Raw genomic sequence first — 27869 nt, 5'->3', positions numbered from 1 at the left:
CAGCTCAACCACCACCTCACGCATTACAAAGAACTGCACGCAGATTCAGACAAGTCAGTAGAAATAAACACTTCAAACAACGCAAAGAAAACTAAACAACAAAATATCAATCAAGATGATGACACTGAGTAGCTCATGCATCCGTAATACACCCATGACTCGCATCCCCGACGTTCTTTATGTACTTGTACAGTGTCTGTTGTTTGTTAATTATATCAGCAAATTTCTCAAAATATCTCTAAACTCACTCCTTGCGTTACTCTAGGCGATCTAGGCGTCCACTTGCTCTTCCTCTCCTTCAATGCCTCATCCGTGACATCAACGTGCAGTGTATTCTTAACCGCATCGATAGAGACTACATCTCCATCCTCAACCAGCGCTATTGGTCCGCCTTCATATGCCTCTGGTACTATATGACCTGTGACGAACCCATGTGATCCCCCTGAGAATCTTCCATCTGTCAAACAGGCTACGTCATTTCCAAGTCCATATCCCATCACTAACGACGTTGGTTTGAGCATCTCTGGCATACCTGGTCCTCCCTTTGGTCCGAGGTAGCGCAGTATAACTACAACCTTCTCCCCTTTCGTGAATGTACCCTGCTCAACTGCAGTAACGAAATCTTCCTCGTTGTCGAAACATCTCGCTTTGCCTGTGAAGTGGAGTCCCTCCTTACCTGTAATCTTGGAAACTGCTCCACCTGGTGCGAGGTTACCCTTGAGTATTCTTATGTGACCTGTCTCCTTGATTGGCTTTTCAATTGGTCTGATAATATCCTGATGTTCAGGCAAAGCGCCGTACTTGTGTTGCCATCTCTCAATGTTCTCGCCCATAGTTTTACCCGTGACGGTGAGAAGATCACCATTAATGTAATTCTTCTTAATTAGGTATCCTAGCACGTTTGGTATCCCACCGAGCGTCTGGAGATCTTCCATGACATACTGTCCAGATGGCTTGAGGTCAGCGATGAATGGCGTTTGCTCAGCAATCCGCTGAAAGTCATCGATAGTGACTGAAACACCGCATGAGTGTGCTACAGCAATCAAGTGCAGTACTGCATTAGTCGAGCCACCGAGTATCATAGTGAGAGTGATAGCATTATCGAAAGCCTCCTTAGTCATAATATCGCGAGGTTTTATATCATTCACCAGCAAGTTCATCATTGCATCGCCCACACTATCCGCCTCTGCCTTCTTCTCATCATATTCCGCAGGGAATGAGGAGCTACCAGGGAGAGTCATACCGAGAGCTTCAGCTGCAGATGCCATAGTGTTAGCGGTGTACATACCACCGCAAGCACCTGGACCTGGACAAGCGTTTCTGATAGTCTGGTAGCGCTTCTCCTCAGCCTGTTTCGTGGAATCCTCATTCAAGTACTTTCCGTAGGCCTGGAACGCACTGATAATGTCGAGCTTCTCTCCACCACACTGGCCAGGCTTGATAGTACCCCCGTAAACCATCAAACCGGGTCTGTTGAGTCTACCGAGCGCCATGAGTACACCGGGCATGTTCTTATCGCAGCCTGGCACGACTACCATACCGTCTAGCCAGTGACCGCCTGCAGTGGATTCGACAGCGTCTGCGATCAAATCGCGTGATTGGAGTGAGTAGGCCATCCCAAAAGTGCCATTCGAGATACCGTCACTGACACCGGGAGCTCCGAAGTGGTAACCTGTGATGCCTGCATTTGAAATACTCTTCTTAATCCTCTGGCCCAATCCGAGAAGATGCGCATTGCAGGGATTTCCCTCGTACCAAATCGAGCCAACGCCAACCATGGGCTTTTGGAGGTCCTTGTCAGTTTCAATTCCCTCTGTAGCGTAGAGCATTGCCTGGTGGGGCGAGTGAGTCATGAGGCAGCGCAGTGCACAAACCAAGACGCACCTGTGAAGCACCCTGGGATTTAGGCTCAGTTACCATATAAGAGTACTTGTTGAGCCTGTTGAGCCTACTGCTCGTGCTTATTCCACGCTTGATCATCATCGTGCAAAACAATGGAGAAAATGTCTCTAAATCGTCGACCAATAGGAAATTTTATTTTATACATCAAACTCTACAATTGTCGAGGGCAATGACGAGAATGTCGTGTGCACCGCTGTTTTCTAAGCCATCCATCGATTCGGCCAGGTGCTTCCTCTCGACCATCGAAGACACAGCAACCCAGCCGTCGTCCTCGAGTGGGCTCACAGTGGGTGCTCTTCTACCTGGAGTATAAGTGATAGCAGATTCGAGATGCTTACGCTCAATGTTGTAGTTGCATAGTACATATCTACCGGCAGCCATAACACCTTTGATACGCGAGAGAATTTTCTTGATGAGCAACTCATGCGCATTGTTCTGTACCTTCTTGTTAGACTGGATGAGTACAGCCTCGGAAGACATGAGAGTGTGGATAGCGTGCAATCCAGCAGCGCGCATTGTTTCACCACTCTCCACCAGATCGACAATGGCATCAGCGACACCGAGCGTGCACGCTGCTTCTACGCTACCATCGAGGTACTCCACCTTGGTCTCCTTTCCATCCCCTCTCTGTGCATCTTGAGAAGCGAAAAATTTCCCAGCGAGGAGGTCAAACGAGGTACCAATAGTTTTGCCAGCAAGATCAGCAAGTGATTGGAGAGGACCTCTCTCAGGAGTTTGGATCTGCAAATTACACTTACCGAAGCCGAGAGGAAGAACTTCAGTGACGAGGTTCTCTACGTTGGCTTCAGCGATCATGTCTTGGCCGGTGATACCGAGAGCGACATTGCCCTCACCGACAAAGCGGGGAATGTCAGATGCAGGTAAGAAGACGCTTCGTGGGTGTGAGAGTGCAAGTTACGGGTACAAGTCAACGACGCACAGAGCCAAATTGTGATTGCGTGATAAAGCAATATCGAGTCTATTCGAGCGAGTGAATTGAATATCAGCGCCAGATAACAGCTCCATGCATTTCTGGTTTAGGCGTCCTATAAGCAGCAGCAGCTGCAGCCTTAGAAAGAAAGAAAGCAATTAAACGATAGAAATACCCTTTTTTGGAATAGCAAATAGTAATCTGCCCTTGAGTGACTCGGATAGCAAATCCATGTTGGTGTTGGTGGTTTGGTTAGTGAAGAAGTTCTCCCATCAGTGATATGAATAGCAGCGATCACATCCGAGTGGAATCTCCCGCAGACTTCCATTGCCATCTTAGACAGGGCGACATGGCTAGCCTCGTCACTCCGCTTGTACCCGCTGGCGGCGTTGAAACGTGCTTGGTGATGGTGTGTTGAATGTCTATCGGGAAAGAACGCGAATTCTAAGCTATCACAGCCAAACACACAGCCACCAATTACCAGCACCGATATGGCTGTTAATTACCGCTCACAGCTCGAATCACTAGCACCGGAAGTGCAATTCGTCATGACTCTCTACTTATCACCCGCACTTACACCAGAAGAGATACACAAAGCAGCTGAAAATGGTGTTACAGGTGGGCTTTACCTGCTTAACCTCTTTTTCGCACTAAAAATACATCCAGGCGTCAAGAGCTACCCACGCGGTGTGACTACAAATTCAGACGGCGGGATCGAATCATACGATGTGTATTACCCTGTATTCCAAGCTATGCAAGATACAGGCATGGTTTTGAACCTACACGGCGAAGTTCCCTCAGATGAAGCCACAGGCGTGACCATCCTCAATGCCGAGCAACGTTTCCTTCCACAGCTGGACAAACTCGCTCACTCCTTCCCTAATCTCCGCATAGTCGTTGAGCACGCCACTACAAAGGCTGCCGTCGAAAAGGTAAAATCCCTCCCCTCAAACGTTGGCTGTTCGATAACACCGCACCATCTCGAGCTCATCGTCGATGACTGGGCAGGCCAGGGCTTTAACTACTGCAAGCCCGTAGCAAAGTATTGGGAAGACCGGGCAGCGTTGCGGGACGTTATAAGAGAGGGTGTGTTTGGTGTTGATGGATGAAGATTTTCATCTAATTTTACTATAGGTCATCCACGCTTCTTCTTGGGATCAGACTCAGCGCCACATCCACGCGCGAACAAAATTAACAAGGCGCCAAGGCTGGATGAGCACTTGGAAGCTGTACCTGCGTGTGCTTGCGCAGCTGGTTTGTTCACGTCAGCCATACTCATTCCGCTGTGCGCCCACCTTTTGGAGTCATTCGGCGCGCTCGATAAGCTTGAAGGTTTTGTGAGTAAGAACGGCAGGGCATTTTACAATATAGCCCCCAAGACGGATAAAGCGGTGACGCTGGTGAAGCAAGACACAACGGTTCCTGTCGAGTACACGAAAAGCAATGGGGAAGGTGACAGCGTAGTTGTACCATTCATGGCAGGGAAGACAATAAAGTGGCAGCTGTTGTAGATACAAGATAATATTCACCTTTTGCTTCTTTCTTTGTGACACTGATGGCGCAGACACAGACAGTGCCTAATTTTGATAAATTTAATTTCCAGTTGGAGAGATTTGCTAAGCAGGAGCTGGGATTGAAGCTGGATAGAGGTTAGTGTTGACTGAGTAAGCTGAGCACACACTCACACACCCAAGATACGCAGATATGCCAGGATAACCTCACAGCGACGGGATGTCCACGCGGCTACAGCTGTCCTTATCGGCATACAGATCCCGCGCCGAAGAATTTCGAGCCATTGCCGCTGCTGCCCACCAACATACGCGAGAGAGAGTAAGTTGGGAGAAGACGTAGTCATCACTGACATCCCGATAGGCGCGCTGTTACAGTCTGCAAGCACTGGCTTAGGGGTTTGTGCAAGAAGGGCGACGCTTGCGAGTTCCTCCACGAATATGACCTCAGGAAGATGCCTGAATGCTGGTGGTTTGTGAAATGGGGGTGGTGCGCTAACGGAGAAGAATGTCTATACAGACATACAAGCAAGGAGGGTCGTAAGAACGAGTGCCCAGAGTACTTGCGCGGTTTTTGCAAAAGAGGTCCTTTCTGTCCATTCAAGCACGTACGGCGAGCTGCATGTGCAGCGTATCTTGCTGGTTATTGTCCAGATGGTCCTGAATGTGGACTTGGACAGTGGGTAGCTTGTTTACCCTCAAACCTCCCCTTTTAACACGCTTAATAGTCCAAAATCAACACTACCAAAGCCATACAGCCTAGAAGACGCAGATCCACCACCAGTACCTGATCCTGAACTCGGACCTCCACCTGGATACATGGGTTACTCATATGAGAGAGGACCTTGGGAGTCGCGTAGATTCGGTGCAGGCTTTGGTGGTGAGCCTGGTCAAGGAATCGCGCATGGAATTGGTCCAGGTGGAGTGAGTCATGGTAGACCACAGTCTTATAAAGGAGAGAAGATGGTTATGCCGAATAGTGGATCAGGCCCTGGAGAGCCTTTCATCAGAAATGTAAATCAGAAGCCACGGGACAGTCAAAATGCACAAGTGCGACGTGGATTAGAGAACATATTGTGCTTCAAGTGTGGACAGCACGGCCACTACGCCAATCAATGTCCAAATAAGATGGCACAAGGACGTGAGTTTGATGGTCTACGTGGGTGCATACACACTAATACTTGTCAACAGGACAAAGACAGCCGCAGAACTGAGAAATAGAATTAAAATAATGAAAATTGTTTAAAATGTAAAAATATATGTTTGTTTGATACCGTCATCATGAATACCGTCATTGAAGATGAACGGAACGCACACGCAGAGATAGACAAGTATGAGGATTATTTGGTGGAATTATTCTTAGATACTGCTAAAGGCGTGGGTGGCTGGCTAAATCACGGGCAAAGAACATGGACTGACGGACTCACCCACAGCAAAAGAAGCAAATGGCGCAGAAGCATCAAATGTCTAAAATTACGTCGAGGATGATCGCAAGGAGGGAATTCCTTAAGAAATCATACAAATCGAATGAAAGAGAGGAAGAATTGACGATAATTGGAACTTCACAGGTCGCAGACGATTTAAATGGCTTCTACGATAGGCTGTCATCTATCAAAGATTACCATAGAAACAACCCAAACACTCCGATTGACCCTTTCGCAATGGAATTGGATGGTTTCACAGAGGAGCTCGATAATGACGCTATCAGCTCAGTCTTCTCCGGTGAGGAAGCTTACGGGAAATACCTCGATTTACATCTCCCACACGAACAATATATTAACCTCAAAAACATCCCAAAGAGGCTCAATTACCTCGAATTCCTCGATGATTACGAGCAGGTTGAGGATTTACCTCTTCTTGTAAAGAGACAATCAAGCTATGCTGACTACCTCAATTCCTTAGTCTCCTACCTCGAATCTTTCCTTCACCGTTCAAGGCCATTAGATGATTACAGCGCTATTCAAGCTGACGCTTTATCTAAATTCGACGAGCAATGGAAGTCTGGAACAGCTCCTGGTTGGTCCAAGCAGGAAGATGAATCAGTCGAACAGGGCATCTGGGATCCCGTCATGCAGCGTACCTACACCAACGTTAATGTCTACAACAACGTAAAAAAGTCAAAAAAATATCAAAATGCTCTAAAGAGATTGGAGCAGAGTGGTGAATCCACTCAACCATCTTCAGCAGATTCTCATACTCCCCCTCATACTCACGGCGACAAGCTATCCCTGTTGAGAAAATCTAAAGACAGGACACTAGCTTCTCAAGAAGCACTAATAAGACTATATGCAACTATATTAGCGGGTGTAAGAAAGGACACAAAAGCAGAAGTTGAACGCAAGTCGGCACTCACTGCACGTGAGAGAGAGCAAGAACTCGAAGAAGCCGAGTACGAGGAGTACAAAGCCAATCCGATGGAGCAGGTTGTTGAAGAGGAGAAAGATGACGAAGGCAAAATCTACAATCCACTCAAACTACCACTCGGTTGGGATGGTAAGCCAATACCTTTCTGGCTCTTCAAGCTGCATGGTTTAGGTGTAGAGTATGAGTGTGAGATCTGCTCTGGTAAGGTCTACAACGGGCGCAAAAACTTTGAAAAGCATTTCCAAGAAGGCACACATGCGTACGGTATGCGAGCACTCGGTTTGCCCAACACGAAGCATTTCCATGAAATAACAAAAATCGCTGATGCTTTGGCGCTGGCTGAGAAGCTCAAGTTACAGGGTAGACAGGAGAGCCAAGCTAGTGCTACAGTGGAAGAGATGGAGGATGATCAAGGCAATGTGTATGACATCAAGACGTATAATCAACTCAAGAAGCAGGGTTTGTTGTGATGATGTCGTGTTTATTTATCTGTTGATTTCATACATGTTGAGCTTTCTATGTCTTTATTTAAATGGCAATCATCTTATTTGCCCTGCGCCTTCTCCCAAATTTTGTCATTGATACCGAGTCTATTGCGAGCAATCTCGACAGCGTAGAAATGCATCCTGGTTACGAACATTGTGTTATGTTCCGAATACTCTCCTCTAGCATCTGCGCGTAAAAGACAACCAAAGTTGTAGAAGTCGACCTTCTTCTCGAATCTGGAAGCCAATCAGCCAAACAATGCGAGTGATAACATTGAACACACTGCATAATCCAGTTTCTCCATCTTTCCTTGCCCTTGGCTGACTTCATATCGTCTTCATTCAATTTGATGATATTGTCCCCCTGCAGCTCTGGGAAGGATTCGTAGAACGATGCGAGAATCTCATCATCAATCGGTGTCAGCTTGAGTAGAGATGGTTTGATCTTGGTTATCAAGTTCCAGTACACATCCGAGTGCTCAACTGCCGCTACTGCGAATTGCTTCTCGAGCTGGACGTATGCGTTTACGTTGAGATAATATATTTTACTTAAAGCGCCCCACTCACATCATCCAAATTACCCGCTGTCTCCGCGTTGAAATCCTTTGGTGCTGGTACCGATACTGACATTTTGTGTTCAAGGGAAGTGAAAATGTTGAGCCCTCGTTTGAATTGTCTTGGGTATTCAAGGTGGTGTGTATGAATATTGGGGTTTGAATTAGGCTTTTACACTATTTTGTGTCTATCCTACTTATGCAAACTTAAACTACAAACTACAAAAATTCGCTTGAACTCGTATGCAAAACCTGCACTTTGCTGTTACCCTAAGCGAGCCCAGGCTATATATCTTCTTCATATTTCAATTTCGTGGAAATAAAATTTTATTACGCCGTCACCTTTGTTTCTAATAGGGTAAATGAATCTGAACAAACCGTAATCTGATGGGCGCAATTGGGTAGATGTATTTAGAAGTTCCCAGCTGCTCTACATTTATCTACCCAGACAATTCATACGAGTGTACATTCTTCGCAATCTTGACATTAACAACTGAGCAAGTGAGAGCACCTAACAATCTGAGGTGACGTTGAAACAGCTCATTCGCTTTACTGACATCATTTTCCAACTTACTCCCGTCGAAATTATCCACAGTTAGCAGCCAACCAATCGAAGTGTGAAAAATCGGAGGATCGTAATACTTTTCCTGGTGATGCGCATCTATAGGGCCATCATCGAGCTCATCTACTAGCCGTTTCAAATCGCTATACCCAGCCACAACGGGTATGACGACGAAAGCGCGTGTCTTGTTATCGTTGTATAAAACTGTGAGATGGCTGAATGAGATTGTTATCCTGCGATTGCGTTAGCTGGATTGTTGAGGGATAATTTCAGAAGCCATACGGTCTATGATGTTTCGATACACTGCCCACATCGCTGTTGAATTTCTTGAGCTGATGATAACGTAGAGAAAGTGGGCGACTGAGGCTAATATAGCAGTCATTATCTACGTCTGGGTCGTTTGGGAATAGTGAGTGAAGGCTTTTGTACTTGTAAGTGAAATGTTGATAAATCTCGCTCAGGATTTTTTGTAATTTGTACTCGAAAGGTACAGATAGAAAGACATGCGCAGAGTAAGCACCTTCAATGAATGGCTTTGAGCGAGTTCTTCCTTGATGTTGAGCTGGATTGTCATTTGGTACTGAATTTGTATTAGACAAGCGTGAACGTATACGTATACGATCACACACACATTTTGGCTGGAATGGCGCAGGTAGTTGTGGTACTTGTGGCGTATTCCCTGCTACACCAACCATCTGATCACCGCCATTGCTCTCATCGCTCAAGTCGCTCTCTGAATAATCAACCAACATCGGAGTTTAGATAACGATTCTTCGTCGGAATTGAACTCCGGATACGTGGTCGAATAAGGAAATTCTTCAAAAGCAACGACGATGGCTTCATTTGTTAAAAGATCAGCAAACACTGGCAGCGTCGGCAATACACACAGCCACGATAACGACACGCACGCACACTCACACACAGACCACGGTCACACACATGAAGTATTAGATCATCCAGGTTTGTTTATGTAGAGTCTACATTACTCCACTCACCACCTGCAGGTAAATTCACTGAACGTGACATGCCGGATTTCCACGAGCGTGATTGGTCAGAAAGGGCTTTTACTGTTGGCATTGGCGGGTGAGTGAAATGCTCAGTATAAAACCATTCTAATAACCATCGTAGCCCCGTAGGATCGGGCAAAACAGCGTTGATGCTCGCCTTATGCAAGAGACTTGGAGAGGAGTTCAGTATTGGAGCACTCACCAACGATATATTCACCAAAGAGGATCAAGAATTTTTGATAAAGAATAAGGCATTGGAACCAGGTAGAATCAGAGCTGTCGAAACAGGTGGCTGTCCTCATGCAGCTATCAGGGAAGACATTTCAGCTAATATGGGCGCACTTGAGCAGTTGCACGTTGATTTTAACACTGATATTCTACTCGTAGAATCAGGCGGTGATAATCTAGCAGCCAACTACTCTAGAGAACTAGCCGACTACATCATTTACGTAATTGACGTGAGCGGTGGTGATAAAATACCTAGAAAAGGAGGACCGGGGATATCGCAATCTGATTTGCTAGTCGTTAACAAAGTAGATATTGCACAGTATATTGGAGCAGATCTAGGCGTAATGAAGAGAGATGCTGATAGGATGCGTGATAATGGACCAACTGTGTTTACATCAGTGAAGAATCAAGGAGAAATTGAAGCGATAGTTGAATTGATTGTAGCAGCGTATAAGGCATCTGGTGCTTAATTACTCTATTTCATCCCGCGGCTTGTAAGGAATGCTCTTTGAGTGAAGATATTCAACGATATTATCCGATAGCCTTCCTGTAACTTTTACTGCGTACAATCCAGGTATACATGAATTTATTCTCTGCCACTTTCCAACCCAGCTTTCATTTGGTTTTGTAAGTGCCACTATTCCATCAAATTGACCTGAAGTGTGATCCGTCACTGACTCTGAACTACCTGCGATATCCAAAAAAGGGCAATTAGGACATCCTTTGCTTTTAAATTCTCTTGCTTCTTGAAGATAGCTGCACATTAAGCATGCTCTGAATTTCTTTGTACGGTTATGGCTCATTTGGTGGTTAAGGTTTGAGAGGGTTACCAGCCACTTACCTTCAAGCAATAATTCAGACTCGATAAAGCCACGCTGGCAAGCAATTCCCAAACGATTATCCTCAGATCCGACAACTACTTCAAAATCCAAGGTGTGCTAACATTGTAAGAGGATAAATAATATTGGAAGATAGCTGCACAAGCGATATTGACTACAAACAGAAGGTTGATGAGGGTAAAAGGGAAATGGTTAGCAATTGTTTAACGATCAAAGGACGTATTGAGTCTAGTTGAAGAGATTCAGTATGTTTTGGAGTGTTCGAAAAATATACACTGTACTGTTTTCAGCGATTCATATTTGTTTGTCATTTTAGCCGTGTATAGAATTTTGGCTTTGTGCAGGATGCGCCAAGATTGTGATAAGAGGGGTCATTAGGTGTCATTATGATATTATTTGTTTGTCTAACTTCAGCCGCTGCTCGATCACATAAAAGCACGCTCTCACCAACTCAAGCCTCTTCATAACAGACAACAGAGCAGTGAGGAATAGGAAAATGAATGAGATATCAAGATCACCAACTCCGGCGAACAAGAATGGCTTATCGGGTTCATTCTCATCGTATGTGTCGACTAATGCGACGACTATAGGCAACTCCAGCGGCTATAACATAAACTCTATCGGCATTGATGTATTTGAAGACACGGACAGCGATGAAGAATTTGACAGCGCTCACTTAAGCGCCGCATCTGATGCAATATCTGATGTCAATCCCAATACCATTTCAATCCCAGCACCCACTGTCACTCAACAAATAAATCCGAAGCTGATGCACGTTATCAACAAACTCGGCATTGATGTGAATGAAATATCAAGTGCACAATCTTACAATGATCTTAACACTATCGCTAATCAGTACATTGAACGAAATGACTTTATAATCAACAAATGTGAAATTTTTCTTGAGGAATTGAATATCGAAGTGAGTGGTATAATAAATTGCAAGAACATTCGCAAGACAGCAAAAAGGTATAAGAATCGTGTGGTGAAAAATACAGGTAAATTACAGTACTATCAGATCAGATTTGGGGAAATATCTGGATTCAGTGTTGAGGAAAATGTTAAATTGATTGAGGCGTTCTCAAATATCAGCTTCAAGGGTGATTCGAAGCTGAAGAAGAGTTATGTTCATCGCTGGGCTGTCATTTTGAGCGAATCTCGAGATGACACCCTGGGCACAAGGCATCCAAAAAGGGATATTCACATGGGGAACAAGGTCAAGAAACCGGTCAAAAAGATAAAGAACGCCTTTACAAGAGATGTATTTATCGACTGTCGTTTCCACAAGCCAGTTGAGATAGAGCGTATATTCCTCAACGCACAGGGCCTTTGAATGATTTCTGAAATGCTGAGAATACCATTGAGCTGATATTTATACCTTAACGCAAAGCGAATACATTTGATCATTATTACAACCTAAACTTGAGAGTCAACTCGCGGTGACAGGCCAACTGCACAACCAAAGAGCAATAAGGATAAGGCGTGTAATATTTAGGCAAAATCACCAATACTGCAGCCCTCTACCAGGAAAGCGACCCGTTTTAAAATTTAAAATTTGCTCTATAAATTTGTGATGCTCTCCAAAATCTTCTTTTTAAGCATACGTTCATATAATGGGTAAAGTGAGTGGCGGCAGGCGTACGATGAAAGCATTATAACTGACGCAGCGCCTCACAGGAGAAGCTCCACCTTAACGTTGTCGTTATCGGTCACGTCGATTCCGGAAAGTCGACCACCACTGGTCACTTGATCTACCAATGTGGTGGTATCGACAAGCGTACCATTGAGAAGTTCGAAAAGGAAGCCGCTGAACTCGGTAAGGGTTCCTTCAAGTACGCTTGGGTTCTCGACAAGCTGAAGGCTGAGCGTGAGCGTGGTATTACCATCGATATCGCTCTCTGGAGATTCGAAACACCAAAGTACAACGTCACTGTCATTGATGCCCCAGGTCACAGAGATTTCATCAAGAACATGATTACTGGTACCTCTCAAGGTTGGTGAAAATCTTCTCAAAAACAATATAAGCTAATAAAATACCCCAGCTGACTGTGGTATCCTTATCATTGGTTCTGGTACTGGTGAATTCGAGGCTGGTATCTCCAAGGACGGTCAAACCCGTGAGCACGCCCTCCTCTCATTCACTCTCGGTGTCAAGCAACTCATTGTTGCACTCAACAAGATGGACACCTGTCAATACTCAGAGGCTCGTTACACTGAAATTGTCAAGGAAACCTCCAACTTCATCAAGAAGGTCGGTTACAACCCTAAGGCCACCGCTTTCGTTCCAGTTTCTGGATGGAACGGTGACAACATGCTTGAACCATCTACCAACATGCCATGGTACAAGGGATGGGAGCGTGAAACCAAGAGCGGTAAGCTCAGCGGTAAGACTCTCATTGAGGCTATTGACTCTATTGAGCCACCAAGCCGTCCAACTGACAAGCCACTCCGTCTTCCATTGCAAGATGTTTACAAGATTGGTGGTATTGGTACTGTGCCAGTTGGTCGTGTTGAGACTGGTCAAATTAAGCCAGGTATGGTTGTCACTTTTGCACCATCAGCCGTCACCACTGAAGTTAAGTCGGTTGAAATGCACCACGAGCAATTAGAAGCTGGTCAACCAGGTGACAACGTTGGTTTCAACGTCAAGAACGTTTCCGTTAAGGATATTCGTCGTGGTAACGTTGCATCTGACTCCAAGAACGACCCAGCAAAGGAGGCTGCATCATTCAACGCTCAAGTCATTATCCTCAACCACCCAGGTCAAGTTGGTGCTGGTTACTCACCAGTCCTTGACTGTCACACCGCCCACATTGCCTGTAGATTCGCTGAACTCCTTGAGAAGATCGACAGACGTACCGGTAAGACTGTTGAAGAATCACCTAAGTTCGTCAAGTCAGGTGATGCATCTATCATCAAGCTCACCCCAACCAAGCCAATGTGTGTTGAGTCATACATGGACTACCCACCACTTGGTCGTTTCGCTGTCCGTGACATGCGTCAAACTGTTGCTGTTGGTGTTATCAAGTCAGTTGAGAAGACTGAGAAGGGTGGTAAGACCACCAAGGCTGCTGAGAAGGCAACCAAGAAGAAGTAAAATGTTAGTTCCGAGTAATATTTTCACTTGTTTTGTCTTACAAAAGAATGAAATGCATTTGAATAAAAATCTTGCCTGTAATTATATCTGGTGTGCCTGATTACATAATTTCTGGGTTTTCATAGGACAACCAACATCTACGCACAGACACACAGATACACAGATAGACGATGGAATTTCCACCAAAAATTGAGCAAGAGTATCAGAAAGAGTTGATTGATAACGTTAGAGGGTTTTGTTTAGGTAATGGACTAGTATTGTTACCACCGGTTATGGAGGGTGAGGATAAAGTCAGGAGTAATACTTGTATACAAGCACCAGTCAGCTTATTCCCAACGCCATTCCCAAAGAAGCTATTCAATCAAGCAAACAGCGTTGGACTTACATTCAATGAACTATACGCTAACATTGCACGTGATGTTGAATTCATTGATGAAATATTAAGTGAGATATCTCCATTTGATAAGTTTCAAGCATCTTTATGGAACTTGTGGAAGGAAATTAGAAGTGAGATATGCCAACCAAATCAATTACTACTGTCTAGATCAGATTATCTGTGTAATACGTCGACAGACATTCAAGGGAACATAAGGGGAATCTCTCAAGTTGAATTTAACACCATAGCATCTTCATTTGGTGGTTTATCAAACAAAGTAAATCAATTACATCAATTCCTTTACAATGATATTAGATACGCCAACTTACACCCTCTACTAAACAATCAATTAGCAGAGAATAACACTCTTAATGAGATTGTTGACGGCTTTGAACACGCTCATCAAGTTTACAAATCTGGCTACTTACGCTCAAAACACTCTCCTTACATTCTCTTCGTCGTTCAAGAAAACGAGAGGAATGTCTTTGATCAGCGTCTTTTAGAATTCGAATTGAGTCGACGCAACATTCGCATTATCAGAAGAACATTTGCTCAATTATCCCAACAAGCAAAATTGAGTGAGGATAATGTACTCAAAGTCAAAGGCATAGAGGTATCCATTGTGTATTACAGAGCTGGATACGCACCCGAAGATTACAAAAGTGAGCGTGATTGGCGAGTTAGACGGATGATTGAAGTCAGTCTGGCGATCAAGTGTCCAACTCTCGCTCTACAGTTGGCTGGATGTAAGAAAGTGCAGCAGGTATTAGTAGATGAGCATGTCTTGCGCAAAAACCTCAACCCTGCCCAAATTAGAAAAATAAACAAGTGCTTTGTCGATATCCTTCCATTCGATCAGAGCGAAAAGGGTAAAATTGCACACTCGATTGTCGCTGACAGAGAAAGGTGCAAGAAATATGTCCTTAAGCCTCAAAGAGAAGGTGGTGGGAATAACATCTACAAGGAGGATATAGTGGATTTCGTAAACAATCTCAAGGACAACGAACTGTCTTCGTATATTCTAATGGAACTAATTGAGCCACCTGGAAACCTCCACAACTACTTAGTTAGATATACAGACGATAAACTTGTCAAAGCGGATGTGGTATCAGAGTTGGGTATCTATGGTTCGGTGCTATTCAACAATCATACCATTATAAGGAATGAGCACGCTGGTCACCTCCTTCGAACCAAATCTAGACAGAGTGATGAAGGTGGTGTGGCTCTTGGTATTTCTGTAATCGATGAGTGTCTACTAATATAAACGAGCTTATAATTTATACATTTGGTAATAGTCTTGATAGTCTCTGTTTGCTGTGGGTGGTTTGAGCGAGTTTGCAAATGCTCAACTCGTCATACTCACTGTGTACCATGAGCTAATGCACCGTTTGCCAATCTATTCGTTTGTTCTGGACTAAGATGGTAATTCTTGTGCTGTGGAGGTGATAAGAGAGAAGTGTTGCCGTTTAATCCACTCCAACTCACGTTCCTTCCTGCCTTCTTCTTTACGGGGAAAAGTGTTAGCAGGTTCCGTCTTACCCAAACAACCCACTAACCCTTGTAAATTGATTGTTTCCTATTGCTTTCCATCTAGCTGCGGCTGTTGAGGTCTTTTTAGATTGCCGTATCCTCAGACTGCTAATGATATAACGCACCACCCTTGTGATTTCTCAAGCCAAATTTGTAAGCAGGTTGTGAAGTACTGAAAAGTCTAGTGACTGATGACTTAATCAGATTGGTTGTTAGTGATAACATGACTGAATGGATTGAAGAAATGAGAACATGAATTGAGAGTTTGAATCAATACAGCAAGAAAAGGTATACGAGAGGTATATAGTAGGTGTAAGAAGCAATATAGTGATGTATCATCCAAGCAGCAACTACTCTACTCAATTATCTTAAAGTTATCAAAGAATTCAGCCACATGTTCATAAGAAGGTGGATCGATCTCATAAACTCTACCCAGCATAAGAGTCTTGTCACCATCTATAACAATCTCACTACCGAATCTAAACATTCTTGTTGCCTCGAGATGGTCATCGAACTTAGCGACATTTTCACTCACATCTTTCAACTGATGCTTCAGTTGTGGATGTTGCTTGCTACTATGCTTATGACCAACTTGTATAGCTCTCAGTGTTAATGTCTCAATTGAGTTGATTCGTGTGTTTTGTGTTGGTTCAAAATCATCAATTTTTGAAAATTTTCTTATGTCATCTTGCAGGAAGTGCAGTCGGAGGTTTTTGATTGTGGGTAGCTTAGACAAGCAGATCTTAACAAGGTCTTCAATAGGAATTGATTCGTCTTGTGAGTATATTGTAATTGATTTGATACCACGTTTGATCGGAATAAAGTCCCACAACTCATCATGTGGAGGTTGATTGAAAACGATATTCTCCAACTTGAAGCGCTTAATAGACTTTTTCATTTCTTCGTATAAATCCTTTGCATTATCTGTCGCTGTTTGATACGGCAGAGAAAGAGTTTTGACTTTGTTAGCGTACTCGTAATGGCAGAATTCGGATAGGAATCTAACAAACTTTGCGATTTGACTGAAGTTTGCAGGCTTGGTTGATATAGAATTGTTCGTCATGTGTCCAGGTCCAATCAACGCCGCATAACGAACAGCCTTGCCGATATCAAATAACTCCTTACATGTCAATCCAATATTTGGCTCAATTTTGATTAATTGGAGAAGGAATGTATTTGGTAAGTGATTGAACTTGACTTTGCTCTTCATGATTGCGGTATACGGTGTTTGTTTACGTCAAAGCCCTTCGCACATTCAAGTGAAGATTTTAACTAACACAAATCTATTCTATAGCAATATATTACAATCCATCTTGATATAATTTGTGGCACAGCGCTATGTAAAACTGTTCTCTATCCATACCTTTATCTAACCCACCTTCGTCAGCCTTGTGTCCAGATTGATTTTCTTGTGAAGTGTTTGGTATCCGATCACTGAACCATTTAGCAATTGAAGAAACGCTACTGGATGCGCTGGGATCACTTTCATTAGACGTTCCAGACGTGCTACTCGTACCTGGATAACTTTCAACGTTCTCTCCCCTCCAATTACTCTCTATTTGCTTGTTGACATCCTGCCAATTAGATTCTGGCGTACTATAAATATTTTGCTTCGTGTTCGTCGTTGCATCCGTTACTGTAGTGCTCTTCTTCTCCTTGGGAAAACCCCTAGATCCTCTCATCCACCAATGATCAACACCATCAATCACGCCCAAGAATTCACCCCACTTTGCAGATGATACACTGACTAGACCGTCATTTCCTTCGTACTCGCTTCCCACTTTACCCTCGGCCTCTCTCATACTAGCCTTGGCTGAGGCCTCGAGTACTAATTGCGGGAGGAAGAGTGGATGCCACCAGCCCAGACCAGGATGACGCGCGGCGATGGAGTAGTATTTTATATTATCCACGTCGGGAGTACGTGGGTTGAAGATACCGTTAGTAAATGCAGTTGTGAGGTTGGCGTAGGCAGGAGAATCGAGAAGCGCCAGGAGATAACTCGAGAGGGAGGAAGTGAAAGCGAGAGGTAGTGATATGGCAGGTAGAGAAGGCATTGAGAGTTTTGATTGATTTTCGCTGTCTTTCTGATTTGGATTGTTAGTGATGTCGGCTGTGTGTGTCTTGGGTTGAGCTTGGAGGAGAGGCGATTTGAGTGAAAGAGGCATGCTAGGGACACTCAGTGGCTGGCTGCTGGCGTCTGCAGTGTCCTGGATTGCTTGTGCACCAATACCGATGTTGGCCTGAGTTGTGAGTCGTTGAGTCTTTGATTCTTGAGATAGAATTACAGCGTCAAACTCACAGCACACCAATCCATAAACGGAGAGCCACGATGAGGCGTTGAAATTGTCGTAAGTGAGCGTGGTTTGTATTCGTTGGGGCGAATATGAGTGAGTAAATGACGACAGTCGAGACCACCCTGCTGAGGTGTTAAAGGGGCTATAATAGAGCTATGAGGACAAATAATCTCACCATAGAATGGGCCAAGAAGTTTATTTCTTTTCCGCGTACTGAGTTCTTCAATTGCAGATCCATAGCTTCAGCTCTTTCTTTCACAGAGCCGGTGCCGGGAACACCGGTAACGATAACTTCAGCGCCTATTTTGTTACGGAGAATGTCCATCAGGTCAGCCCAGTAATGTAGTTGTAGTTTTGGTATTCCAGGGGGTGTCCATACGTCGAATCCATATAGGCCTATGATTGAGTTAGATCGGGCTTCAATTGGTTTATAACACACCATGACACAGAACAATTGGATTTCGTGGTTTGCGAATTGGGTTAAATATAACTGGATTTCTCAGTAGACTGTGTATAGTATGCGTTCGCTGTGACTTGAACTTGAATTTAAATTTTCTAAACTTGGCTGCGACTATTATCATTCTACACGATATTTGTTCAGCGTTATCGGTGATGGTCGACGAGAGCAACGCGTTGATATCAAAATTCTTACATCGTCATTTGAATCTCCTGCCGAGCGCATACGAATCGAATGACTCTGCTAGACTCACTTTGGCTTACTTTTTAATCGAGGCGTTTGGGATCATCGGAGAATGTTTACCCCAACAATCCACGATTTCTTATATTGATTACATTTACAAGTGTCAATTGGATTTCGGACTCGGTGGAGGCTTTAGAGGCAGCTTATCTATTAACAACCCACCTATATTCGACCCATCAAACCTAACCATGACTTACGCCGCTATTCTCCTTTTAGGTTTGCTACGCGATGACTTTACACGTCTAGACAAGCCAGGCATTCTAAAATCCATCCGAGATCGCAGACATGCAGACGGCTCTTTCAGTCCCACTCCTACAAACTCTGAATCTGATATCCGCTTAGTCTACTGCGCCTGTGCAACAAGCACTCTCATTAATGACTTCAGCGAGGTGCATATACCCACCACAATTGCATACATACACGCATGTCGCTCGTACGATGGCTCCTATGCTCAAATGCCTAATGGTGAAGGTCAAGGCGGCACTACATACTGTGCATTAGCCAGTCTCGAGATGATATCGCAGCACTTAAACCAATCGTCAACATTACTAAATGAAGAGGACGTCTCTTCCACCCTAAGATGGTTATCGCAGCGTCAAGTTGATGGTTTTCAGGGTCGTACTAACAAAGATAGCGATGCATGCTACTCGTTTTGGATTAGAGGTGCTTTTAATAGTCTCAAAGCCATATCCAGTCTACCACCGTCATTCGACATATTCGATGATGCACAGGATGGTAACTTCATACTCAGCTGCTTACATCCCCTCGGTGGTATTGCAAAGTATCCAGACGAGCTTCCAGATGTGTTGCACAATTGTCTCGGTCTTTCCGCGCTATCAATGGCTAGCAATAGAGTGGATCAAGCAAAGTCGTTGAAGAGAATAAATAGCACACTTAACGTGGATATCGAGACATTAGATCATATAAAGAGGAAGATGAGTGTGAGATGAAATCTTCAAAAATCTATTTACGCTCGAAGCGCAGTACAATGTAGAATAAGATGCGATAGACCACCATGATGATGAGTAGGATGAATGCATAAAGCGTGATTGAAATACCATCATAATTTAGCTCCTTCAACACATCACCTCCTGCCACAGCGCAAACGCCTTGATCAATTAACGAACTTGGATAAGAGCATTGACAGCTCCGATTCCCAACATCACCAGCGCAACTAAAAGTCAATCCTTCAAGATCAGATTTGGTGAGAATCGCGAATCCGTATGTCTGATAATCAATCCAATGAGCCCAATAGTACCAGAAGCGTGGGAGATTGACAGCGCGAATGAAGTATCCCTGAACGCACATGAAGAAACCATTAACAAAGGCAGCTATCGCGAGAGAAGTGATGAAGATGGGGAACATACTAGCGATCAACAAAGACTGAAACTCGGCATTAAGTATGCACAAGTAGAGTGTAGACATCCACCTAAAGAAGTGATTCGCACCCCCGTGTAAACCGATAGACCAGTAGCAGATGACCGAAAAGATGAGTGTGCAGATAAAGAGGAACGGAAGGATGGTGATCGTTTGAGCGATAGTAAATGGAAGCGAACCATAAAGCCCGTTCGCACGCTCTCTACGTAACACACTTCGTTCTTCCAAGTAACTGGGTATTCCCGCCACCGACATGAATGAGAGGAATGCTACTGAAAAAAAGTGAACTGAAAGCCTATCGTTAAGTCTGTCGTCTGATTGTTTAAGGTTCACCCAGATGGTAGCGAGCAGCACTCCCAAACCTACATACATGGCCATGCGAACACCATAAGCAAGCAGGTTACGCGAATAGTTGACAAGATTCCGCTGTATTAAAGTGTAAGTCTTGTTGGAGAAGTTGAGAAAGTTTTCCTTGGGCTGTGATTTGCGTGGTGGTGGAAGTGACTCAAACTTTTGCTGATGATCCTCGCTTCCATTCTCTTTCCACGCCTGCACTAATGAGTCTAGCTGACTGACACCGCCTTCCTCTATATCTGCACTTGACTCATTGTTAAAATCAGTGTTGACCAACCCCATAACGACATCTGCGGGATTCGAGTATTGCGGAAAACGATAACCCAATTTCCCAAAATACGGCACTAGTTGGTTGATGTTTCCATTGTATACGCTTTCGCCTTTTGACAGCAGTATGAGATTGTTGAATAGAGTGAATATCTCCCAATTGGGACTGTGAATGGTAGCTATAACAGCTATGTGGTGCATTGATGCCATATTCCCGATAGCATGCATTACCTGGTATGCGGTCGCAGTGTCCAAACCGGAAGTGGGCTCATCGAGGAACAGAACATCTGGGAACTGGACTAATGAGCATGCAATGCTGACGCGTCGTTTCTGTCCGCCTGATATGCCCCTCTGGATTGGTGTACCTATACGATTGTTGGATACTGACGTGAGACCAAGACCTTCAATTACCGAGTTAACTCGCTGGGCTATGACATCTGGTGATGCGCGAGGCAAACTGAGCCGTGCGGAGTATGTGAGTGTTTCTTGCACTGTGAATACCCCAAGTAGGGCATCGTGCTGCTCGCAGAATGAGGCAGAGTCTGAGCAGACGACTGAGCCTTTGGTCGTCTTCTTTCTCCCGCTGAGACACTCGAGGAGAGTGGTTTTACCAGAACCTGAGGGTCCCATGACTGAAGCACCATTAGTTTATCATGTGGAGGTGTAGAATAAACCTATTCTCACCTGCCGTCATTCCGCCTGGGTTCACATTCCCAGATAAGGGTTTAAGGATCTCGGTGAAGCTAATGTCGGTCCACGCGAGTGCTGACATTTTCGATGGTAGTCTTAATAGAGAGCTACCGAGATCGCTTTTTATAGCCACCGCCTCGGACAGTTTACGGGGAGTTTGTTAAACTCACCAACACGCCGAGAATCCCCCGATGCTCCCTTATGAGCTGCAGTGAAAAGAAAATAGCCTGCGTCAACTGTAGGAGTAGCAAAACCAAGTGCGTTGGAGGAGATGCGCCATCTTTCAGCGATTCCAATCTCTCCGCTGCCCAACTCGCCTGTGAGCGGTGCAGGAAGAGTGGATTGGAATGCATATGGCAAGCGAGTAAAAAGACGGGCAGGCCATCAAAAACAACGGCAAAAGCAGTTACTTTGGATATGTTTGAAGCTTATTCGAGGGGTGTTCCCCTAATAGGCAGCGAGGATGTTGAGCAGGTACACGATCTAGTCTACTACGCTGCTTTGACAATCTCTGATAACTTCAAGGGCTTGGATGTAATTAGCGATAGAGCATCAATGCTGTCACTCGCTGAGGAGGCCATTCTAACACACAAATGCGATTTGCGTTCAATCATTGGCTTGATATACACTATTCATGACGATTATGGGGCTAATAACACAGAAGCAGCTCAATATCATTTGTCTTATGTTTGCAGAGTAGCACTGGAGTTGGGTTTGAATACAAGGTCACCTAGAATAGACCCATTCGACGACCCGTTGAGCTCAATCTACGGCAGAATTTGGTGGGAGGTGGGTGCGCTTTTTTAGCACGGCTCCATCTGACAATACCAGATATATCTGTTGGATGTACTGCTTCATTTGAGTACGAGTGGTCAGATAGCTCGTCAAATTAACTCTTTAACTATTATTGACATTGATGCCAATTCAATCGCAACAGACGTAACACTGCAGCAAGCATACGATGGGCGTATTAAGTCCGCGCTGATATTGAGTGAATCAACAAAAATCGACGGCAGATTAAACTTCGAGCGTGTCAGTGCACTCGACACGATGATTACAAACCAGCTCGCTCTCACACAGTCGTCATACCACTCGGATGAAAACTTTACAATAAAGGAGCTCAACTTTACTTCTACAATGATGCTACTGGCTTCGCGTGTTCATTTACACCGTCAGGCGTGGTTTGCTGACATGACATTCGATTTCCAGTCGTGTTCGTTCAGGCAGAAGATGAGCGAGATGGAAATGCTGCTTAACGACATGTTCGTAATGCCCAGTAGTGGGAATTTGGACGCCAGCCTTTGTGCAAGTCTGCATGCAATCCGAGAATCTTCCCAACAAATGCTTCATTGGATAAGAGTCGATGAGGTCTACCAGTCGCAGAGTGCATCAACAACACCTCCACACTGGCCGTTCTACAGCTGTTGCCAACTCGTTGCCTCATATGGCCCTATACTTGAGATTGCAATTCTGAACGCTAGCAGGAATAGCGAGAATGGCGTATTGGAGACTGTCGCAGCACCGGAGAACGGTGTTTGGAAAACACGTGCGGCTCTGAGTAGCGTTGATTTGACACATGCTACTTTAGCGCGTTACATGAAGGTGTGGATGATTGCGGGTGTATATCGCGATGAAGTGGCTGTCTGTAGGGCTGTTGTTGACACCTGTGGACCTACTGGTTTTGGAATGTAAATTGAATAACCAAGACATGACGCATTTAATTCTTTAAGGCTAAGGCCAATTTTACGGTGCTACTCAAAATCATGTCGACATCATTTATGAAGCTGAACCAGCTGAATAAGACGATAGATTGCAGGTATCAATAACATGATCGAAAATATTATCATAAGCCACAGCTCAACTCAGTTTCCATCATTGCTGACATCCATAAACGTAAACGTAAAGTCCAAAAAGTACATCAATAGAATCTTTATTCAGAGGAAGGATTTAGCAGAATATTTGAACATGAAAACATGACTCAGCATTATTCTGTCGATTATGACATCGATGTCTCAAGACAGATAAAATCAGGATTATCAAAATCGACTACGGAAAGGGGTATTCAAGGAAATGCATCTAGAGAGCTCTTTGATGCACCTCCACTGCAATTATAGTAGTTCACCGATTTGTACAATCATTTCAAAGGTTAAACAAGGCACAGTATTGTGGATTTTCAACCAAATTTCGCTGATAAGTTTTGGATAAAATACATCGATAATACAAGTAATACATTAAATAGCAGATTAGACACGCTCACCGCGGAGTCTACGGGCAAGTTGGATGTCTTTTGGTTGGATGGTAACTCTCTTTGCGTGGATGGAGGTTTGTGTCTGCGAAAAGCGAGACAAGGTAAGCTTCACTGGCTTCCTGGAGGGCCATAACAGCCGAAGATTGAAAACGCAAGTCGGTCTTGAAATCTTGAGCAATTTCTCTAACAAGACGTTGGAATGGGAGTTTACGGATGAGGAGTTCGGTGGATTTTTGGTAACGACGGATTTCTCTAAGAGCGACAGTACCTGGACGGTAACGGTGTGGCTTCTTGACACCACCAGCGGCTTGTGGGGCGGCTGTCTTTCTTGCTGCCTTGGTGGCGAGTTGCTTGCGTGGGGCCTTACCACCGGTAGATTTACGGGCTGTTTGCTTAGTTCTGGCCATTGTAGATTACTTGGAGACGTTTGATGTTTATTGAAGAGGGGCTGTGAAGGGCTTAAATAGGCGCGCGTCGTTGAATCATTTTCTAATTGGGATCACGCGCAAATGATCTAAAAGAAGTAATGGACGGTGGTAGGAGATTGGAAGGGAATAAAATACATAATCAAACTAAAAATATTTCAGGCTATCAGCTGATGTATTTTAATCTTACATTTGCCCATTCTACACAGTATGATCACGCGTTTTATATAAAACCAAAATTGATCAGATCAGATCGTGATCTCTCACGCGCGCTCGAAATGGATAAATAGCCAGCGCATCTCTCATTACATCTCCATCTAAAACTCATAGTACAATGTCTGGAAGAGGAAAAGGCGGCAAAGGTTTAGGAAAGGGTGGTGCCAAGCGCCACCGTAAGATTCTCAGAGACAACATCCAAGTGAGTGGGAAGGCTTTTAATTATGTTCTCATCTAATAATCCTCTAGGGTATTACAAAGCCAGCTATCCGTCGTCTCGCTCGTCGTGGTGGTGTGAAGCGTATCTCTGGTCTAATCTACGAAGAAACACGCGGTGTCCTCAAGGTTTTCTTGGAGAACGTAATCAGAGACTCCGTCACCTACACCGAACACGCAAAGAGAAAGACTGTCACCGCTCTCGACGTCGTCTACGCCCTTAAGCGCCAAGGAAGAGTGCTCTATGGTTTCGGTCAATGAGCGCAATGAACACAACGCATTTATTTCACAGATTTGTATTTTAGCATTGGAATATTATTATACACGTAATAGCATTATAACCATTTTTCATGTTTCAAAATAAATTAAGTAAAATTATTCTATATCCCAAACTGTATGAGGTGTCTACACAGAGCAGGCAACACCAAAGCCTCTTTCGGACCACTTTATGCTGCCAACTACAACGATACAGACGGCCTGAGCGGTGGCTAGAGAGACAGCAGCGTAGACGGCAGCTCTGCGCGAGACGCCCATGCCGTTGAGCTCCATGGCGAGGGTGCTAACTGTAGACATAGCACCGCCGAGACCGTCCATAGTAGCGTGCAGAACGCGGCAGCGCACCGCGCCACCGTTGCTGCCGTCGAGATGCACGAGGCCGTATCCCACACAAGTGAGCAGTGTGCCAAGTACATTTGCAGCGAGAGTGCCATAAGGTAGTGCACCACGGCCGTTGAGGAACTGAGCAAGTTTATGCCGCACGAGTGCACCTGCTGGCGCGAACAGCAGCGCATATACCCACGATCGCAGCGATGAGGTAGATGGAGCGAGGGCGAGTGGGAGAGTGATAGCGTAGGACGACACACCGAGCAAAACGGCGGCTACGAGTGCTGTGATGTTGCGGGAGTGGGTGCGTGTTTGCAACGGTAGCGGCTTCTCTGGCAGCCTCAGCCTCACAGCCACAAAGTCCTGAATTGTACCACCGATACCTAATCCCAATTGCACACAGCTAATAGAGACGGCCGTAGTGGATAGCAGCTGTCCGAGCACATCGAACGCAGCGCCCTTTGCACCGCGAGGAGTGTAGTACGATGGCGTTATGTAGGTGTATCCCTTGAACACGTCCAGCATAAATGTCGCGTACGTCGTCACTGACCCACTGTAGCCTGTCGTGATAGCCATCGACGAGTCTTTGAGGCTGGATTGGTGCGGGTGACTGTGAGTATTTTATGAATACACCACCAGTCCTCACTCACATATACTCCAGACTCGGCTTCAGGCTGCTTGCCACGCCGATGACGAAACAGCCGACAGCTTGCGGATACACATCCGGCGAGAGCGTGGGCGACGCGTACGTCGTCAAGCTCACCAGCGCCAGACGCGTAAGCACACCGAGCATCGCCGTAGGTATTATCAGCCCCAGCCACCTCACTTCATCCGATAGCGTAGATAGCACTGATGACGATGGTGGTGGTGGCATGAGAGTGTAATAATAATTTAATCTTGTATATTGCCAGATACTGGCTAGTAGTAGTCTGATAGAGTTACAAATGCCTTTATGATGCGTTGGCTGCGTCTGCCGCATCTGTTGCATTCCCCGGTTCTTTGTCTTCTGCTTTCAATCTTTTGTTCGCAGTGTTATCTTCGCTGGGTGTATCGCCGTTCTCGTCCGCCACATTCGATTGGCGCTGAGAGGATTGTTAGCGCAATGCACGCAACACACGCACCCTACACAAACCCACCTTGGTCTTTTTCTTGCTCTTGCTGTTGCTACTCCTGGGGCCACCCTCAAAGACGACATCCGGCAGAGACGCAGCCTTGATGTTCTTGACGTATATCTTCATTTCGCCGTCCACAAACTGATCCCACAATTTGGTCAGTTTCATGAATTCGTTAGTCGGGTAGGTCAAGTTGAGGGTGCGTTTTTCGTTAGTTTCCGCTGGGGATGGAGATAGAGATGGACTTGGTTAGAAGAGACGCAGAAAGAAAACACCGAAACTCACGATTACGCGGTTGTATAGCCAATCCTACGTAGAAAGTGCTGACATATACACGATGCACGCCATCCTTGCCGTCCTTACCATCGTACTCGTCCGGCCTGCTACTCCGCTCCTTGACTGCCTGCGATGGATTGTACTCTGCGGCCGACTGGACTTCCTCGTCGTCGAGACACACAAACACCTCGCTGAACCCCTTGACGAAAGGGTGGGCGAGTTCTATGCCCTCCGCCAGCTCAAGCTTGTTTACCAACTGGCGCACTTTCGACTCTACAGCCCCCGACCATTTCTTGTGGCTCTCGGCTGTCTGACCTGAAGCGATTATCTGGATAAAGTGTTTATATTTCGAAAAGAACTCGTGTCTGTCAAAAAGCGTTGCCCACTGCATATCACCATTGTGGATACCATCAAGTATGTCCATACCCCGCTTGAACTCCTGCCGCATCACTTCCTGTGTGGACGGACCGACGTTGTGCGTAGAGCACATGGACGGGTAGGCGGGTGTGATGATTGGCATTCTATGCGCGCGGTCGGTCGGGTAGATCTGGGTGGGGCTTGAGTTAGATTTGCGTGTGCAGTGCAGCCCACTCCACCCACCTTGGGATTCCATACGCGCACTTTCAGCGGCCCGTCTTCAATCTCCTTGAGAAGGACCGGATGTGGCCATTTCCACTGGTAAAGGATGGTGAAGAACTTGGTTATTATCGCACCGGCATTCTCGTTCGGGTACAGTTGGCAGATACGCGCGACGAGCATGGCCCAGGCGACACCGCCGAGGAAGCCGTTGACGTTGGAGTAAATGGCGCGTCCTGGGTAGTGTGAGAGGGAGTGTATGCTGAATTAACAAATCCACCCACGCTGTGCCCATAACTTGATGCACCTCAAACTATCCCTAAACACCTGTACATTGGGAACAACGCGGAGTATTTCATCAGTGACTCTGGAACCTGTTTGGATTTAGAGTGTAGAGTAGCTAACATAAGCAACCCACCATTCAACGACCTCACGCAGCGCTCATCGAGGTTCTTGAGGAGGTTGTTATCGAGCAGCTCGAGATCGTCCGGGATGGTAGCAAGGGCGAGTCTCGCGACGAGGAAATCAATCTCAATGCCGCTGATGGTGGTCTTGATGATGGGGACATAGGCATCGGGGACGCCTGCACACACGCTAACCTCCTCTCTCGACTTGAGGAGAGGCTCGAAGACGTCGAAAAAGTCCTCGCGCGATACGTGCTTGGGCACTACGCAGAGAGTGTCTATATCGGCACCCGGCTGATTGACACCGAGTCTGTAACTGCCGAAAGTGAATATTTTCCCGCCTGCTTGGGTGGCCAAGGATTCTGACATGCCGTTCCTGATAGAGACGCGCTTGACGAACTCCTTCACTAAGGATTGGACTAGTGCGAGTACCTTTTCTCTGTAGAGTGTGAGTGTACGGCCCACGCACACACACAACACACCTCGTTCTGCTCTCGTGGTCGCTCTCGAAAGTGTTCTGGTTCTTGAGCTCCGTTATGAGCTCCGCGTCTACCCGCTTCTCCGTGTCTGTGGGCTCAGCGAGTGAGATTGGCGGGGTGACACCGAATTGGCTGGGAAATGAGAGATATGAGGTGGTGGCTAGAGACGGGATACACGCCACTCACATCTGCTCAGCCATCTCTATGTTTTGATTAATAAAATATTACAATTCGATGATGGTCGTACGA

General features: G+C 45.4%; 20 protein-coding genes across 20 annotated transcripts; 10 read left to right on the top strand and 10 right to left on the bottom strand.

The window, feature by feature from the left end:
• Positions 1–133: 133 nt before the first annotated feature.
• On the bottom strand, positions 134–1980 carry J056_001887 (Dihydroxy-acid dehydratase; the record flags this gene model as incomplete). The annotated part of the gene is made up of 3 exons (XM_009271515.1): positions 134–196; positions 249–1832; positions 1885–1980. The coding sequence occupies 3 exons, from the start codon at positions 1978–1980 to the stop codon at positions 134–136; spliced, it is 1743 nt and encodes a 580-aa protein (XP_009269790.1).
• Positions 1981–2046: 66 nt separating this feature from the next.
• On the bottom strand, positions 2047–2928 carry J056_001886 (ATP phosphoribosyltransferase; the record flags this gene model as incomplete). Its single annotated transcript, XM_009271514.1, has 2 exons — positions 2047–2794; positions 2843–2928. 2 exons carry the CDS (start codon positions 2926–2928, stop codon positions 2047–2049), a joined length of 834 nt encoding a protein of 277 aa, XP_009269789.1.
• A 185-nt stretch (positions 2929–3113) lies between these two features.
• On the top strand, positions 3114–4344 carry J056_001885 (Dihydroorotase; the record flags this gene model as incomplete). Its single annotated transcript, XM_009271513.1, has 4 exons — positions 3114–3242; positions 3292–3451; positions 3500–3919; positions 3968–4344. The coding sequence occupies 4 exons, from the start codon at positions 3114–3116 to the stop codon at positions 4342–4344; spliced, it is 1086 nt and encodes a 361-aa protein (XP_009269788.1).
• Positions 4345–4388: 44 nt separating this feature from the next.
• J056_001884 (mRNA 3'-end-processing protein YTH1) lies at positions 4389–5555 on the top strand (the record flags this gene model as incomplete). The annotated part of the gene is made up of 5 exons (XM_009271512.1): positions 4389–4482; positions 4528–4663; positions 4706–5020; positions 5070–5482; positions 5533–5555. 5 exons carry the CDS (start codon positions 4389–4391, stop codon positions 5553–5555), a joined length of 981 nt encoding a protein of 326 aa, XP_009269787.1.
• Positions 5556–5622: 67 nt separating this feature from the next.
• J056_001883 (Pre-mRNA-splicing factor sap61) lies at positions 5623–7175 on the top strand (the record flags this gene model as incomplete). The annotated part of the gene is made up of 2 exons (XM_009271511.1): positions 5623–5718; positions 5775–7175. 2 exons carry the CDS (start codon positions 5623–5625, stop codon positions 7173–7175), a joined length of 1497 nt encoding a protein of 498 aa, XP_009269786.1.
• Positions 7176–7249: 74 nt separating this feature from the next.
• On the bottom strand, positions 7250–7820 carry J056_001882 (UPF0368 protein YPLW; the record flags this gene model as incomplete). Its single annotated transcript, XM_009271510.1, has 3 exons — positions 7250–7427; positions 7475–7701; positions 7758–7820. 3 exons carry the CDS (start codon positions 7818–7820, stop codon positions 7250–7252), a joined length of 468 nt encoding a protein of 155 aa, XP_009269785.1.
• Positions 7821–8184: 364 nt separating this feature from the next.
• J056_001881 (UPF0406 protein CG) lies at positions 8185–9058 on the bottom strand (the record flags this gene model as incomplete). The annotated part of the gene is made up of 3 exons (XM_009271509.1): positions 8185–8539; positions 8589–8886; positions 8938–9058. The coding sequence occupies 3 exons, from the start codon at positions 9056–9058 to the stop codon at positions 8185–8187; spliced, it is 774 nt and encodes a 257-aa protein (XP_009269784.1).
• An 81-nt stretch (positions 9059–9139) lies between these two features.
• J056_001880 (uncharacterized protein) lies at positions 9140–10011 on the top strand (the record flags this gene model as incomplete). The annotated part of the gene is made up of 3 exons (XM_009271508.1): positions 9140–9266; positions 9311–9389; positions 9435–10011. 3 exons carry the CDS (start codon positions 9140–9142, stop codon positions 10009–10011), a joined length of 783 nt encoding a protein of 260 aa, XP_009269783.1.
• Positions 10012–10876: 865 nt separating this feature from the next.
• On the top strand, positions 10877–11713 carry J056_001879 (uncharacterized protein; the record flags this gene model as incomplete). The annotated part of the gene is made up of 1 exon (XM_009271507.1): positions 10877–11713. One exon carries the CDS (start codon positions 10877–10879, stop codon positions 11711–11713), a length of 837 nt encoding a protein of 278 aa, XP_009269782.1.
• A 280-nt stretch (positions 11714–11993) lies between these two features.
• On the top strand, positions 11994–13477 carry J056_001878 (Elongation factor 1-alpha; the record flags this gene model as incomplete). The annotated part of the gene is made up of 3 exons (XM_009271506.1): positions 11994–12002; positions 12058–12373; positions 12423–13477. The coding sequence occupies 3 exons, from the start codon at positions 11994–11996 to the stop codon at positions 13475–13477; spliced, it is 1380 nt and encodes a 459-aa protein (XP_009269781.1).
• Positions 13478–13647: 170 nt separating this feature from the next.
• J056_001877 (Glutathione synthetase) lies at positions 13648–15117 on the top strand (the record flags this gene model as incomplete). The annotated part of the gene is made up of 1 exon (XM_009271505.1): positions 13648–15117. One exon carries the CDS (start codon positions 13648–13650, stop codon positions 15115–15117), a length of 1470 nt encoding a protein of 489 aa, XP_009269780.1.
• A 95-nt stretch (positions 15118–15212) lies between these two features.
• J056_001876 (uncharacterized protein) lies at positions 15213–16593 on the bottom strand (the record flags this gene model as incomplete). Its single annotated transcript, XM_009271504.1, has 5 exons — positions 15213–15287; positions 15339–15356; positions 15410–15453; positions 15509–15578; positions 15778–16593. 5 exons carry the CDS (start codon positions 16591–16593, stop codon positions 15213–15215), a joined length of 1023 nt encoding a protein of 340 aa, XP_009269779.1.
• A 91-nt stretch (positions 16594–16684) lies between these two features.
• Positions 16685–18258, bottom strand: J056_001875 (Lipase 2; the record flags this gene model as incomplete). The annotated part of the gene is made up of 4 exons (XM_009271503.1): positions 16685–17623; positions 17683–17799; positions 17853–18073; positions 18117–18258. 4 exons carry the CDS (start codon positions 18256–18258, stop codon positions 16685–16687), a joined length of 1419 nt encoding a protein of 472 aa, XP_009269778.1.
• Positions 18259–18289: 31 nt separating this feature from the next.
• On the top strand, positions 18290–19327 carry J056_001874 (Geranylgeranyl transferase type-1 subunit beta; the record flags this gene model as incomplete). The annotated part of the gene is made up of 1 exon (XM_009271502.1): positions 18290–19327. The coding sequence occupies one exon, from the start codon at positions 18290–18292 to the stop codon at positions 19325–19327; it is 1038 nt and encodes a 345-aa protein (XP_009269777.1).
• A 164-nt stretch (positions 19328–19491) lies between these two features.
• Positions 19492–21147, bottom strand: J056_001873 (ABC transporter G family member 11; the record flags this gene model as incomplete). Its single annotated transcript, XM_009271501.1, has 3 exons — positions 19492–19503; positions 19539–21007; positions 21060–21147. 3 exons carry the CDS (start codon positions 21145–21147, stop codon positions 19492–19494), a joined length of 1569 nt encoding a protein of 522 aa, XP_009269776.1.
• A 119-nt stretch (positions 21148–21266) lies between these two features.
• J056_001872 (uncharacterized protein) lies at positions 21267–22757 on the top strand (the record flags this gene model as incomplete). Its single annotated transcript, XM_009271500.1, has 2 exons — positions 21267–21854; positions 21897–22757. 2 exons carry the CDS (start codon positions 21267–21269, stop codon positions 22755–22757), a joined length of 1449 nt encoding a protein of 482 aa, XP_009269775.1.
• Positions 22758–23330: 573 nt separating this feature from the next.
• On the bottom strand, positions 23331–23720 carry J056_001871 (Histone H3; the record flags this gene model as incomplete). The annotated part of the gene is made up of 1 exon (XM_009271499.1): positions 23331–23720. One exon carries the CDS (start codon positions 23718–23720, stop codon positions 23331–23333), a length of 390 nt encoding a protein of 129 aa, XP_009269774.1.
• A 352-nt stretch (positions 23721–24072) lies between these two features.
• On the top strand, positions 24073–24431 carry J056_001870 (Histone H4; the record flags this gene model as incomplete). Its single annotated transcript, XM_009271498.1, has 2 exons — positions 24073–24156; positions 24204–24431. The coding sequence occupies 2 exons, from the start codon at positions 24073–24075 to the stop codon at positions 24429–24431; spliced, it is 312 nt and encodes a 103-aa protein (XP_009269773.1).
• A 144-nt stretch (positions 24432–24575) lies between these two features.
• On the bottom strand, positions 24576–25647 carry J056_001869 (UPF0695 membrane protein C.11/PB8B6.06c; the record flags this gene model as incomplete). The annotated part of the gene is made up of 2 exons (XM_009271497.1): positions 24576–25365; positions 25424–25647. The coding sequence occupies 2 exons, from the start codon at positions 25645–25647 to the stop codon at positions 24576–24578; spliced, it is 1014 nt and encodes a 337-aa protein (XP_009269772.1).
• Positions 25648–25723: 76 nt separating this feature from the next.
• J056_001868 (Poly(A) polymerase pla1) lies at positions 25724–27820 on the bottom strand (the record flags this gene model as incomplete). The annotated part of the gene is made up of 8 exons (XM_009271496.1): positions 25724–25855; positions 25910–26106; positions 26171–26708; positions 26762–26973; positions 27022–27111; positions 27156–27580; positions 27624–27752; positions 27807–27820. 8 exons carry the CDS (start codon positions 27818–27820, stop codon positions 25724–25726), a joined length of 1737 nt encoding a protein of 578 aa, XP_009269771.1.
• Positions 27821–27869: the final 49 nt, after the last annotated feature.

This window comes from Wallemia ichthyophaga (genome assembly GCF_000400465.1).
Source record: "Wallemia ichthyophaga EXF-994 unplaced genomic scaffold scaffold19, whole genome shotgun sequence".
In the NCBI taxonomy this organism is placed as follows: domain Eukaryota; kingdom Fungi; phylum Basidiomycota; class Wallemiomycetes; order Wallemiales; family Wallemiaceae; genus Wallemia; species Wallemia ichthyophaga.
This window is presented reverse-complemented; position numbering and strand designations above follow the sequence as displayed.